Source organism: Pseudopipra pipra, chromosome W (assembly GCF_036250125.1).
Source record: "Pseudopipra pipra isolate bDixPip1 chromosome W, bDixPip1.hap1, whole genome shotgun sequence".
NCBI lineage: Eukaryota > Metazoa > Chordata > Aves > Passeriformes > Pipridae > Pseudopipra > Pseudopipra pipra.
In genome coordinates, this window is record NC_087580.1 from 36,246,484 (window position 1) to 36,260,157 (window position 13,674).

A 13,674-nucleotide genomic window follows, 5' to 3' on the forward strand; every position below is an offset into this window, starting at 1 on the left:
GAGCTGGGTCAGGATTAAAGCTTGGCTTTTCATACTGGTACTACAGGTTTGGGATTGGGGTGGGTACTGGAGTACAAATAAGAGTCTGGAGTTCTGGGTTTGGGCTTTTTCTGGGTTGGAATTAGAGCAGTGGATTCCTTTCCATGGGAGGGGCAGCACTTTTAGGTGGTGTTGGGGCTTCAGGTTACAAAGAGAGTAAAGGCCTACTAGGAGTGTTTGCAGAGTCAGTGTTTCAGCACCTTCAGCATTACCTGAACCTGGTTTTACCTCATCAAAATTCTTCCTCTCTGTTGGTCAAGCCCCTCTTTCCTTCCCCAGTTTTCCTTCCCTTTTGTCCCAGTTCCTCTTAACCTCCTCAGAACTTTCATCAGGATGGGCTCAGCTTTGTGATAACACGATGTAACCTCATGGAATCAAGGAGCCACTGTGAAACTGCAGAACCTCATGGAATTATGGGGCCATTGTGACATTGGGGAAACCCTTGGAATCAAGAGGCCACTGGGACGCTCCAGGGCCCCATGGAGCCAAAGGAACCCAGGGACAGTGGGCAACCTCCTGAAATAAAGGGGTCATTGTGACACTGCAGAAACCCATGGAATCAGGAGGCCATTGTGGCACTGCAGGGCCTCTTGGAAACAAGGAAACCCTGGGCCACAGTGGAATTTCATGGAATCAAGAGGCCATTGTGACACTGGGGAACCACATGGACTCAATGGGCCGATGTGACACTGCAGGGCCTTCTGGAACAAAAGGAACCCTGAGACATCTCAGACCCTCCTGGAACCAAGGGGCCACTGTGCCTCCCCAGAACTCCATGGAATCAAGCAGAGCCGCTGCCTCCCCCCCGCCACCGCACAGACCGGAGTCGCCAGCTCTGCCCCGCTTGGACACCTCTGGGGTCAGCATGTTCTTGGGCAGCACAACTGAGATCAGAGAGTTTCCCACATTTTGCTTTGCCCCCCCTTTTCCCCAGGGCCAGGGCAGCCTCTTCCCATGGCCCCTCTGCTCACACAGGGTGTCCTGCTCTTCTCCTGCCACATCGCATCTCCCCACAGAGCCTTTCCCCAGGGGAACATGTCTGTGCTGGCCTGAGCAGCCCTTCCTGCACCCCCTGCCCATGCTCCCCACAGCCCCCGAGCTGGGGGGGCTGCTCTGCTGAGCACAGGGGCATGGGGGACTCTGTTGGGCTGTGCTGCTCAAGCTGGGAGGCAGAGCCAGCTGATGGTGCTCCCTGCCACTGACCACCTCCCACAGACACTCCTGTGTGGCCATGGAGGGGGCTCAGAGGGGCCCTGCCTTGTTCCAGAGCTGGGACATGGCTTTGGGGGCTGCTCTTGGTCAACCTGTGGAAGTTCACTGAGGGGCAGATGAATCACTCCTCAGACTCCTGTCCCTGTTCCTGCTGTGTGCCCTGTGCTCTCATGGATTACAGCAGACACGTGGTACTTTATCTCTGGGTGACTCCAGCCCGGGCAGGATTCTACTGTCCTTGAGCCCAGCTCTGTCCCAGCAGTGCCCAGGGCCTGTCCCTGCCCGTGGTCACAGCACTGACACCAAGCACAACAGTGACCAACCAGCCAGAGCACTCAGGGACCTTCCCCAAAGGCACAGAAGGAGAGTGTTGAATTGGGAAGGATCAAGTGCTGGTGCTCCCTTGCACTGCTGCTGTTCTGATCTCCTTTTCCCCAACCCCCCTGCACATGGGCACTGCCCTGACATTTTATAAGGTATCTGAAGAACCGTCTCAAAAACACCAGGTTTCCACTGTGTCCTTTCATTTGTTTTAATATGAAGAGAGGATTTCTCATTTACACTGGGGCAGGGTCAAATTCAGGAAGAAGACAGTGAATTAGAAGCTGGATCGAGAACAAAATTTTATTGTGCTCTACATCATAAAAAGTCAAAATACCAAAGAAAACATTCTTAGCCCCTCCAAAATCCTGAGAAGAGGGGGTTGGCCTGTAGCAAGTAATGTTAGGAATGATTTACAGAAGAAAACAGGCAGCTTTCTGCTTCTGAAAAGCATCCAGTCATCATTTTCCTTATGGCATCCTTGAGCTCCTGGTTCCTCAGGCTGTAGATGAGGGGGTTCAGTGCTGGAGGCACCACTGAGTACAGAACTGCCACCACCAGGTCCAGGGATGGGGATGAGATGGAGGGGGGCCTCAGGTGGGAAAACATGCCAGTGCTAAGAAATAGGGAGAGCACGGCCAGGTGAGGGAGGCACGTGGAAAAGGCTTTGTACCGTCCCTCATGAGAGGGAATCCTCAGCACAGCTCTGAAGATCTGCACATAGGAGAAAACAATGAAAACAAAACATCCCCAAAAAGGAAAAGCACTAAAAGCAAGAAGCCCAATTTCCCTCAGGTATGTGCTTGAGCAGGAGAGCTTGAGGATCTGAGGCACTTCACAAAAGAACTGGCCCAGGGCATTGCCCTGGCACAGGGGCAGGGAAAATGTATTGGCTGTGTGCAGCAGAGAATAGAGAAACCCAGTGGCCCAGGCAGCTGCTGCCATGTGGGTACAAGCTCTGCTGCCCAGGAGGGTCCCGTAGTGCAGGGGTTTGCAGATGGCAACGTAGCGGTCGTAGCACATGCTGGTGAGGAGGGAAAATTCTGCTGTGATGAAGAATTGAAAGAAAAAGAGCTGTGCAGCACATCCTGTGTAGGAGATGGTTGTGGTGTTATGGAGGGAATTGTGCATGGCTTTGGGGACAGTGGTGCAGATGCAGCCCAGGTCTGTGAGGGAGAGGTTGAGCAGGAAGAAGCCCATGGGGGTGTGCAGGTGGTGGTCACAGGCTACGGCGCTGAGGATGAGGCCGTTGGCCAGGAGGGCAGCCAGGGAGATGGCCAGGAAGAGCCAGAAGTGCAGGAGCTGCAGCTCCCGCCTGTCTGCAAATGCCAGGAGGAGGAACTGGGGCATGGAGCTGCTGTTGGGCATTTGCTGCCTCAGGGTATGGTTTACTGTTGAGGAGAAAAAAAAGCAGAACAGAATTACGTCAGGTTCAATTAGCAAAACATCTTGCATGTCTCATAGCAATTCAACATTCAGGGCCTCTTTTCAGGAAGATCTCTCTGCATCCCTCTCCCGAGCTCTGGGTTTTGCTGGCTGAAGGGGGCACTGAGAGCAGGGACCCTGGAATGGGCTCCCGAGGAATCCTTCTTGCTGTGCAGTGAGAGGCAACTTGGAGCACAGGGTGACCTCCAATTAAATGCACTTGTGATGTATCAAAGTGTTTCCAGAACTGCTGGTCACAGTTTGCCCAAGGGCAGAACAGAGGGAGGGGATTTGGGGGACTTGATTTTGTTCCAGTTCCTCTTGCCAGGAGGAGTTTGGATGGTTGAAATTTCTGACATTTCTGATGTGCTCCAAGTGAAATCTTGTGAGTCCTGAGAGGCAAAGGGATGGTCTCTTGGTGCAGAGACAAGAGCTGAACATCTTTCCTGTTCACAGCTGCTCCTGGCTGGCAGCTTGGAGCGGAAGGGGGATCACCCTTAGGAATTCCCTTAAAAAAGAAAAAAGGCATTTCTAGGAGCAGAGGAATCCTGGTTCAAAGAGCAGATTGAAAGAATCCTTGCCTTTACTCAGGATACCTGATTAGGATCTTCTTTTCTCCTCCCAGACTGCCACACACAGGGATCATTGCAGTTCCCAAGTATGGCTGCCCAGAGCATTTCCATGGATTTAGCACTAAGGAGTTTTCTCCATGGGGATCCTGTGCAGCACAGAGATCCTATGGCAGAGCTGTGCCCTTCTGGAGGGCACCTGCAGCCCTGCAGGACACCCAGGCAAACAGCTGAATCCCCTGAAGGTGCCTGGAGGGCACTTGGGCACTTGGCTCCCACAGACACATCCCCACAGCAGCACCCAAAGGTTTGTGTCTGGAGAGGAATCTGCCCCCTCCAAACCCCACAGTGGCTCAGAAAAGCCACTGGTGAGAACAAGGAGAGCCCAGGCAGCAGGGGATGGCAGGGAAATGCCACAGTGCTGCTGCCAAGGGAGGAGGGACACAGAGAGACAGCTGGAAATCAGGGCCTTGTCCTTGCCTGGGCTCTGGCTGCTGCAGGGCAATGCACAGCCCAGCCCCCGTGGGCCTGAGGGCACAGGCTCTGCTTAGGCTGGGAAAGGAGCCCAGGCAGGAGCTGCTCAGGGAAGGGGTCTGTGCCACAGGGACAGCAGGGAGGGGCCCACATCCCCCTGCCCAGCCCTTGTGGCAGCAGCTGCCTCTCCCTGCCTGCCTGTCTCTGGGTGAGGAGCTGTTCCTGCCAGCAGCCCCTGCCTGTGCCCAGCTCAGCTCCCTGCCAGTGCTGCCAGAGCCATCCCCAGCCCAGTGCCCAGGGGCAGCTCTGCCTGGGCAGGGGCTGCAGAGCAGATCCCAGACAGCCTGCGGTGGCTGGGAAGGGGGAGGTGTTCTGGGGGGATGTGCTTCCTGAGAAGGGCCCCTGGAAATGGAGGAGGTGGAGCTGAAGCTGTGAGGAGCCCTGAGCCTGCAGCTGAAGGGCCCTGCCCAGCCCTGCCCTGCCATGAGGGGTCACTCCTTCCACCCACACTTTCTCCCTTCAGGGCCGTGGCAGCTCCTTGGCCGGGCTGAGAGCTGACCCTGGCAGGCAGCAGAGTCCCTGCCCCAGCACACAGAGCCCTGGGGGCAGGACCCTGCTCTGCACCACAGCCCTGGGCACCCCTGGCTGCACCCCCACCTTCCCACCCCACAGCCAGCCCTGGCACAGGGAACCTTCTGGCCCTGGGCCTCTGATGGGGCAGCAGCAAGTCCTGCTCTGCAGCAGCTTCTCCTGCTGCACCCCAGCAAATCCAGCAGAGCCATCCTGACAGCTCCTGCCACTGCTGCCATTTGGCAGCTGGGAGAGGCACTTGCAGGAACTCACCTGCACTGCTCTGCAGCCAGAGCCTGACCGTGGCAAAGGGCTGGCAAGGTTCCTGCCCTGAGCAGCTCTGCCCTGTCCTCCCACCCCAGGATCCCTTGAACCTCCTGCTCCCTTCTCCTGTCTGCCCTTGCTGCCTGCAGCTCCTGCCCTGCTCTGCCATATGGCCACTTCCCCTGCACTGCAGCAACTGGGAGAGTCCTGCTGAAAGATCCTGGAAGCTGTGGGATGTGGCAGCTTTAGGAGATCCCTCCAGGAAGGCAAGTTGAACTTTTCTACAGCCAGAGAATTTTTCCTTCAAATCCTGGGAAGGTTTCTCGTGTAGTGAGAGCTCAGTCACCTCCCAGCCCAGGCTGCCTCTCATCTCTCTGCCTTCTCTCCTGTGCCCTGGGTGCTGCAGGCAGTGCCCTCAGCCCTGCTGGGTGGTGCAGAAAAGCTGCTCACCAGCAGAGCTGTCTCTTTGAAGCTCTTCTGGGTTGCCAGGAGCTCCCTGTGTGCCAGGAGCCCGGCCCAGCTCAGCAACACAGCAACAGCCTCAGGCAGCCCTTTCTCTGCCCCTCTGGGCTCCCTCCAGCTGTCCCTGGGGCTCCAGGGGAACCTGCTGGCACACAGCTGAAGAAAATAATCATGTTCCTTCTCTCAGCTGGGCACAGACACTTCTTTCAGCACTGTCATGTCTCCCAACTGACACAGAGTTAAGTCCAAGAGTCCCCTTTTCATGTCCCATCATTAGACAGGAAACCCAACCAGTGCCCAGGAGGGATCTCCTTCACCTGCACTGAGGGAAGGGACTCAGCTGAGTCAACAGAGGTGTCTCCTTGTGGCTCTGCAGACCTGGGGCCAGAAGGACACTCAGCTCCCTCCACAACCTTCATGGGCTGGGATTCCTCCTCCCTACTTCAGTGGGCCCAAAACAGGCCCCTACAGGTGACTCCTTGTCCCAGCTCCCCTGGGAATGAATGAAGACCAAAGCCAGGATTGACCTGCTGGGACACAAACCCCTGGTTCCTCCTGAGGGGTCAGAGGTGACCGACATTCCTGCTGGGAACTGCAGGCTCCAATGGAGCAGTTCCTAGGGACAGGGCAGCAGCTGTGGGATCTTCTTGGAGGCTGCTGGGACATTGCTTTGGCCAACTTCAGTGGCAGAAGGTGCCCACATGTAGGACAGGGGAACCTGTCCCTGTTCCTTCTGTCCAGGGCAGCCCCTAGAGGTGTTCAGATGACCAAATGGAGTCAGGTGGCACAGGGAGAGAGGTCTCTCTCCTGTTCTTTATCAGGGTATTTTCTACATGTCCTCAGAGTACAATAGCCGTTGTCTCATGGACATCCCTTCAATGCTGAACCTAATTCAGGGCAGCTGAGCCTGGATTGAACAGCCAAAGAGGGACCTGTAGTGCCAGGGGAGGTGCCAGGGCTCTGCAGCACAAGTGCAGCAGCTGCCATGGACAGCACAGGGCCTGTGCAGGAACCCCATCCCCATTCCCAGCAGTTGTGGGACAGGCACCACCCAGGGCTTCTCAGACACACTGGGGGCCTTTGGGGAAGTGAGTGAATCCCAGCCCTGCAGGGACACAAAGGCTGTCCCTTCTCTGCCCAGCCAAGGCCGGGCCAGGCACGAGTCCAAAGCACATCAGCCCAGGCTGTCCACACTTGTTTCCTCCCTCTGCTGGCTCTTCTCTCCCCCAGCATTTCAGCAGCATGTGCTGATCTCCTCAGGGATCAGGTCTGGGATTTTCCCCCCTGGGCCTGAGTCCCACCCCCAAGGCCATTGTCAGCAAAGCCTCTGCACACCCCAGCTCTCGGGGCTTTCAGAGCAGCTTTCCCCACTGCAAGTCTGTTCTTACCCCGGTGCCCCCGCTGAGGGGCTGCAGCCAGACAGGCCCCAATGCCCTGCATGTGGGGCACAGGCAGGAGGAGCTGCAGCCCCAAGTCTCTCTTCATTCCACTTGGAGGCAATAACAGCCCAGGCCTGCTGAGACAGTTCCCAGGTTGCAGGGCTGTGATGGGTTGGGAGAGAAGGCCAAGGAGACCCAGGAGAGAAAGAGCAGGAGAGAGGTGTCCTCAGTGGGAAGGAGCTTCTGGGACCTGTGCAGCTGCTCTAGGGGATGAACAACTTGGGTGAACTTTTGTGGGTGAGGGTCAGAGGAGAGAGTGGTTTGGGTGACCTTGTGGAGTGAGACAAAGAGCCCATTCAAGTTGTCTTTGATAACCCTGGAATTCACTGGAAAGGCACCACGACAGGATGCAAAGAGTCCCAGAGGTTTGTGCAGAGTCTTGGTGAAGACACCCCTTGGGACACAGGCCTTTAGAGCACAGCTGGCAGGTTGGTGGACGACAGGGAGGTTCATCTGCATCTGCTTCTCTCCAAGAGGAACCAAAAGATTACCATAGTAACTGACTGTAGCTATGGGAATGTATGCTGGTTGCCATGGTAACTGACTATAGCAATAAGAATGTATTATGGTTGCCATGGTAACCAACCGTAGCAACAGGAATGTATGCTGGTTGCCATGTTAACTGCCCATAGCAATGGAAATGTCTGATGGTTGCCATGGTAACTGACTGTATCAATGGAACTGTATGCTGGTTTACATGGTAACCGACCATAGCAATGGGAATGTGTGATGGTTGCCATGGTAACTGTCCATGGGAACAGCAATATATGATGGTTGCCATGGTATTTGACTGTACCAGTGAGAGGTATGATGGTTCCCATGGTAACTGATAGTAGCAATGAGAATGTATGATGGTTGCCATGATAACTGACTGTACCAGTGGGAAGTATGATGGTTCCTGTGGTAACTGACCATAGTAATGGGAATGTATGCTGGTTACCATGGTAACTGACTGTAGCAACTGCAATGTATGCTTGTTGCCATGGGAACTGACCATAGGAATGTGACTTTATGATGGTTGCCATGGTAATCGAGCGTAGCAATGTGAATCTATGATGGTTGGTTGCCATGGTAACAAACTGTAGCAATGGAAATGTGTGATGGTTGCCATGGTGACTGTAACAATGGAAATGATTGATGCTTGCCGTTGTAACCAACCGTAGCAATGGGAATGTATGATGGTTGCCATGGTAACTGACCATAGCAGTGGGAAGTATGATGATTACCACGGTAACTGACCATAGCAATGGAAATGTGTCATGGTTGCCATGGTAAACTGACTGTAGCAACTGGAAGTATGATGTTTGCCATGGTAACTGACTGTAGCAACGGGAATGTATGTTGGTTGCCACAGTAACTGACCATAGAAACAACAAAGTATTGTGGTTGCCATGGTAACGGCCTGTACCAGTAGGAAGTATGTTGTTTGCCATGGTAACTGACTGTAGCAATAGGAATGTATGATGTTTTCCATGGGAACTGACCGTAGCAATGAGAATGTATGTTAGTTGCCATGGCAAACAATCATAGCAACGCGACTGTATGATGGTTTCCATGGTAACTGACCATAGCAATGCTAATGTATGATGGTTGCCATGGTAACCTACTGTAGCAATGGGAATGTATGGTGGTTCTTATGGTAACTGACCATGGGAATGGGAATGTATGCTGGTTGCCATAGTAACTGACCGCAGCAGTGGGAAGTATGATGATTGCCATGATAACTGACTGTAGCAATGGGAATGTGTGCTGGTTGTCATGGTAACTGACGATAGCAATGGGACTGTATGATAGTTGTCATGGTAACCGACTGTAGCAATGGGAATGTATGATGGTTCCATGGTAACTGACAGTAGGAACAGGACTGTATGATGTTGCCATGGTAAACGACTGTAGCAAGATGACTGTATGATGGTTGCCATGGTAACTGACCATAGAAACTGGAATTCACATGGTTGCCATGCTAACTGATCATAGCAACGTGGCTGTATGATGGTTGCCATGGCAACTGATTGTAGCAGTGGACCGTATGATGGTTGCCATGGTAGCCAACCACAGCAATGGGGATTTGTGATGGTTGCCATGGTAACCGACCATAGCAAAGGGAATGTATGGTGGTTGCCATGGTAACCGACCATAACAGTTGGGATGTATGGTGGTTGCCAGGGTAATTGACTGTGGAAATGGCAATGTATTATGGTTGCCATGGTAACTGACAGTAGGAATGGGAATGTATTATGGTTGCCATGGTAACTAACTGTAGCAATGGGAATATATGCTGGTTGCCATTGGTAACTGACTGTACCTGTGGGATATATGAGGGTTGCCATGGTAACCGACTGTAGCAATGAGAATGTATGCTGTTTTCCATGGTAACTGCCCATAACATGGAAATGTCTGATGGTTGCCATGGTAACCAACCATAGCAATGGGAATGTATGCTGGTTACCATGGTAACCGACCATAGCAATGGGAATGTATGCTGGTTGCCATGGTAACGGCCTTGGCAATTGTAATGTATGCCGGTTGCCATGGTAACTGAATGTAGCAGTGGGAAGTATGTTTGTTGCCATGGTAACTGACTGTGGTAATGGGAATTTATGATGGTTGCCATGGTAACTGACCATAGCAACAGGAATGTGTGATGGTTGCCATGGTAGCTGAGTGCAGCAGTGGGAATGTGTGATGTTTGTCATGGTAACTGACCATAGAAATGGGAATGTGTGACGGTTGCCATGGTAACTGATTGTACCAGTGTGAAGTATGATGGTTGGCTGTAGTAACTGACTGTAGAAAAGGGAATGTATGATGGTTACCATGGTAACTGCCTGTACAAATGGCAATATATGATGGTTGCCATGGTAACTTACCATAACAGTGGGAAAGTATGATCGTTGCCACGGTAACTGACTGTAGGAATAGGAATGTCTGATGGTTGCCATGGTAACTGACCTTAGCAATGGGAATGTATGGTAGTTGCTGTGGTAACTGACCGTGGCAATGAGAATATATGCTGTTTGCCATGGTAACTGACCACAGCAGTGGGAATGTATGATGGTTGCCATGGTAACCGACCGTATCAATGTCACTGTGTGATGGTTTCCATGGTAACTCACCATGGCAATGGGAATGTATGATGGTTGCCATGGTCACTGACTGTACCAGTGGGAAGTATTACGGTGCAATGGTGACTGACCGTAGCAGTGGGAAGTATGCTGTTTGCCACAGTACTTGACTGTAGCAATGGGAATGTATTATGGTTGCCATGGTAACCGACCATAGCAATGATAATGTATTACAGTTGCCATGGTAACTGACTGTGGCAATGAGAATGCATGCTGGTTGTCATGGCAACTGTGATTTCCTTAGACTATGAGCACAATATTTTCTTCTGCAAAAACATTAGTGAGTGCTCAGAGATCTCCCAAGATGGGCTTTAAAGGTCTCAAGCACATGAGCACTAGAGAGGGGCTAAGGAGCTGCGGCCTCAATGGTGTGGAGACTGAGGACAGCACAGGACAGCCCTCAGAGGGCTTGAAGGAAGGATTTAGAGATGGTGGATCTAATTGTCAGAGCAGAAAAGAGCATGAGAAAGAAAGAATTAATGTCAAGTGCAGCTGGGGAGGTCCTGAGTGGACATGAGGAAAAAGGAATTTCACTCCATGGAAAATGCTGTGCTAGAACACGTCACCCAGGAGGAGTCTGGATGAGTCCAAGGCTTTGTGTGTGCAGGAAGAGCCAGGGAGGACGCAGAGATGTCAGTGCAGGAAGGTGCCAGCCAGGTGGGGCAGCCGGGGGGATGACGACAGCCTGCAGGGAAAGGGGCAGGGCATGGACACCGTAGGACAGCCTGGGCTGGAGAGGAGACAGGGATGGGGAGAAGCTGAAAGGCCCTGACAGAGCCACCTTCTGCAGGCCTTTGGCCAGGGCTGCTGTCTGTGTCCCTGATGCCAGGAGGAGGGGAGTGGCCCTTGCAGCCCTGGGGCCTCATGGCCTCCTTGTCCTTGCTCAGCAGCCTGGCAGGTGCCACCCCATGGTCCTGCCCTTGGCACTGCACATCCCACATCCCAGTGCCCCCGGAAGAGCCTTGAGGAATGAGGCAGGGACAGGATCTGCCTTCCCAGGGGCTGGGGGTCAGGGTTTGGCCCTTTGGCTTAAGGAAACAAGTTAAGGTTTGTTCAGCATCAGAGCCACCTTCCCCTTTCTTCTTCATCCTTGTCATCACTGTCTGCAGATTTCTGCTCTAACTGGAACCTGGGGACATGTTCTCAGTTGTGTCCCACAGTGAGACTCATTAGCACTACGAGAAATTTTCGTGTTTGAATCTTACTTTGACTTCTTGAAAAGTTGTTTGAACTTCCTCTCAGGGACTGAGTCTCATGTAAACAACATCAACATCCCCTGAGGGTCATGAAATGCCTGGGGCTGTTGCTGTGCTGCTGAGCTGGGCCGGGCTCCTGGCACACAGCGAGCTCCTGGCAAGCAAGAAGAGCTTCAAAAAGACAGCTCTGCCCAGGAGCAGCTCCTCTGCACAGCCCAGCAAGGCTGAGGGCACTGCCTGCAGCACCCAGGGCACAGGAGAGAAAGGACAGAGATGAGAGACAGCCTGGGCTGGGAGGTGACTGAGCTCTCACTACACGAGAAACCTTCCCAGGATTTGAATGAAGAATTCTCTGGCTGTAGAAATATTAAACTTACCTTCTTGGAGGGATCTCCTAAAGCTGGCACATCCCACAGCTTCTAGGATCTTTCAGCAGGACTCTCCCAGTTGCTGCAGTGCAGAGGAAGTGGCCATATGGCAGAGCAGGGCAGGAGCTGCAGGCAGCAAGGGCAGACAGGAGAAGGGAGCAGGAGGTTCAAGGGATCCTGGGGTGGGAGGACAGGGCAGAGCTGCTCAGGGGAGGAACCTTGCCAGCCCTTTGCCATGGTCAGGCTCTGGCTGCAGAGCAGTGCAGGTGAGTTCCTGCAAGTGCCTCTCCCAGCTGCCAAATGGCAGCAGTGGCAGGAGCTGTCAGGATGGCTCTGCTGGATTTGCTGGGGTGCAGCAGGAGAAGCTGCTGCAGAGCAGGACTTGCTGCTGCCCCATCAGAGGCCCAGGGCAAGAAGGTTCCCTGTGCCAGGGCTGGCTGTGGGGTGGGAAGGTGGAGGTGCAGCCAGGGGTGCCCAGGGCTGTAGGGCAGAGCAGGGTCCTGCCCCCAGGGCTCTGTGTGCTGGGGCAGGGACTCTGCTGCCTGCCAGGGTCAGCTCTCAGCCCGGCCAAGGAGCTGCCACGGGGCTGGGGGAGAAGGGGTGGGTGGAAGGAGTGACCCCTCAGGGCAGGGCAGGGCTGGGCAGGGCCCTTCAGCTGCAGGCTCAGGGCTCCTCACAGCTTCAGCTCCACCTCCTGCCATTTCCAGGGGCCCTTCTCAGGAAACACATCCCCCCAGAACACCTCCCCCTTCCCAGCCACCACAGGCTGTCTGGGATCTGCTCTGCAGCCCCTGCCCAGGCAGAGCTGCCCCTGGGCACTGGGCTGGGGATGGCTCTGGCAGCACTGGCAGGGAGCTGAGCTGGGCACAGGCAGGGGCTGCTGGCAGGAACAGCTCCTCACCCAGAGACAGGCAGGCAGGGAGAGGCAGCTGCTGCCACAAGGGCTGGGCAGGGGGATGGGGGCCCCTCCCTGCTGTCCCTGTGGCACAGACCCCTTCCCTGAGCAGCTCCTGCCTGGGCTCCTTTCCCAGCCTAAGCAGAGCCTGTGCCCTCAGGCCCACGGGGGCTGGGCTGTGCATTGCCCTGCAGCAGCCAGAGCCCAGGCAAGGACAAGGCCCTGATTTCCAGCTGTCTCTCTGTGTCCCTCCTCCCTTGGCAGCAGCATTGTGGCATTTCACTGCCATCCCCTGCTGCCTGGGCTCTCCTTGTTCTCACCAGTGAGTTTTCTGAGCCACTGTGGGGTTTGGGAGGTGGCAGATTCCTGTCCAGACACAAACCCTTTGGGTGCTGCTGTGGGGATGTGTCTGTGGGAGCCAAGTGCCCAAGTGCCCTCCAGGCACCTTCAGGGGATTCAGCTGTTTGCCTGGGTGTCCTGCAGGGCTGCAGGTGCCCTCCAGAAGGGCACAGCTCTGCCATAGGATCTCTGTGCTGCACAGGATCCCCATGGAGAAAACTCCTTAGTGCTAAATCCATGGAAATGCTCTGGGCAGCCATACTTGGGAGCTGCAATGATCCCTCTGTGTGGCAGTCTGGGAGGAGAATGATGAGATCCTAATCAGGCATCCTGAGGAAAGGCAAGGATTCTGTCAATGTGCTCTTTGAACCAGGATTCCTCTGATCCCAGAAGTGCCTTGTTCCTTTTTTAAGGGAATTCCTAAGTTTGATCCCCCTTCAGCTCCAAGCTGCCAGCCAGGGGCAGCTGTGAACAGCAAAGAAGGCCAGCTCTTGTCTCTGCACCAAGAGACCATCCCTTTGCCTCTCAGAACTCACAAGATTTCCCTTGGAGCACATTAGAAATGTCAGAGATTTCAACCATCCAAAGTCACTCCTGGCAACGGAACTGGAACAAAATCAAGTCCCCCAAATCCCCTCCCTCTGTTCTGCCCTTGGCCAAACTGTGACCAGCAGTTCTGGAACCACTTTGATACATCACAAGTGCATTTAATTGGAGGTCACTCTGTGCTCCAAGTTGCCTCTCACTGCACAGCAAGAAGGATTCCTCGGGAGCCCATTCCAGGGTCCCTGCTCTCAGTGCCCCCTTCAGCCAGCAAAACCCAGAGCTCGGGAGAGGGATGCAGAGAGATCTTCCTGAAAAGAGGCCCTGAATGTTGAATTGCTATGAGACATGCAAGATGTTTTGCTGATTGAGTCTGGCCTAATTCAGTTCTGCCTTTTTTACCTCAACAGAAAACCATACCCTGAGGCATCAA

The 13,674-nt window shown here is 54.0% G+C and overlaps 1 protein-coding gene across 1 annotated transcript; it reads right to left on the bottom strand.

The window, feature by feature from the left end:
- Window positions 1–1,823: 1,823 nt before the first annotated feature.
- LOC135405455 (olfactory receptor 14J1-like) lies at window positions 1,824–2,940 on the bottom strand. Its single transcript, XM_064640152.1, has one exon. The coding sequence runs from the start codon at window positions 2,938–2,940 to the stop codon at window positions 1,975–1,977; it is 966 nt and encodes a 321-aa protein (XP_064496222.1). The 3' UTR covers window positions 1,824–1,974.
- Between the last annotated feature and the right edge of the window lie 10,734 nt (window positions 2,941–13,674).

Bases quoted from the DNA above. Each gene is read 5' to 3' on its own strand.
- LOC135405455 (XM_064640152.1), bottom strand. From the start codon at position 2,940: ATGCCCAACAGCAGCTCCATGCCCCAGTTCCTCCTCCTGGCATTTGCA.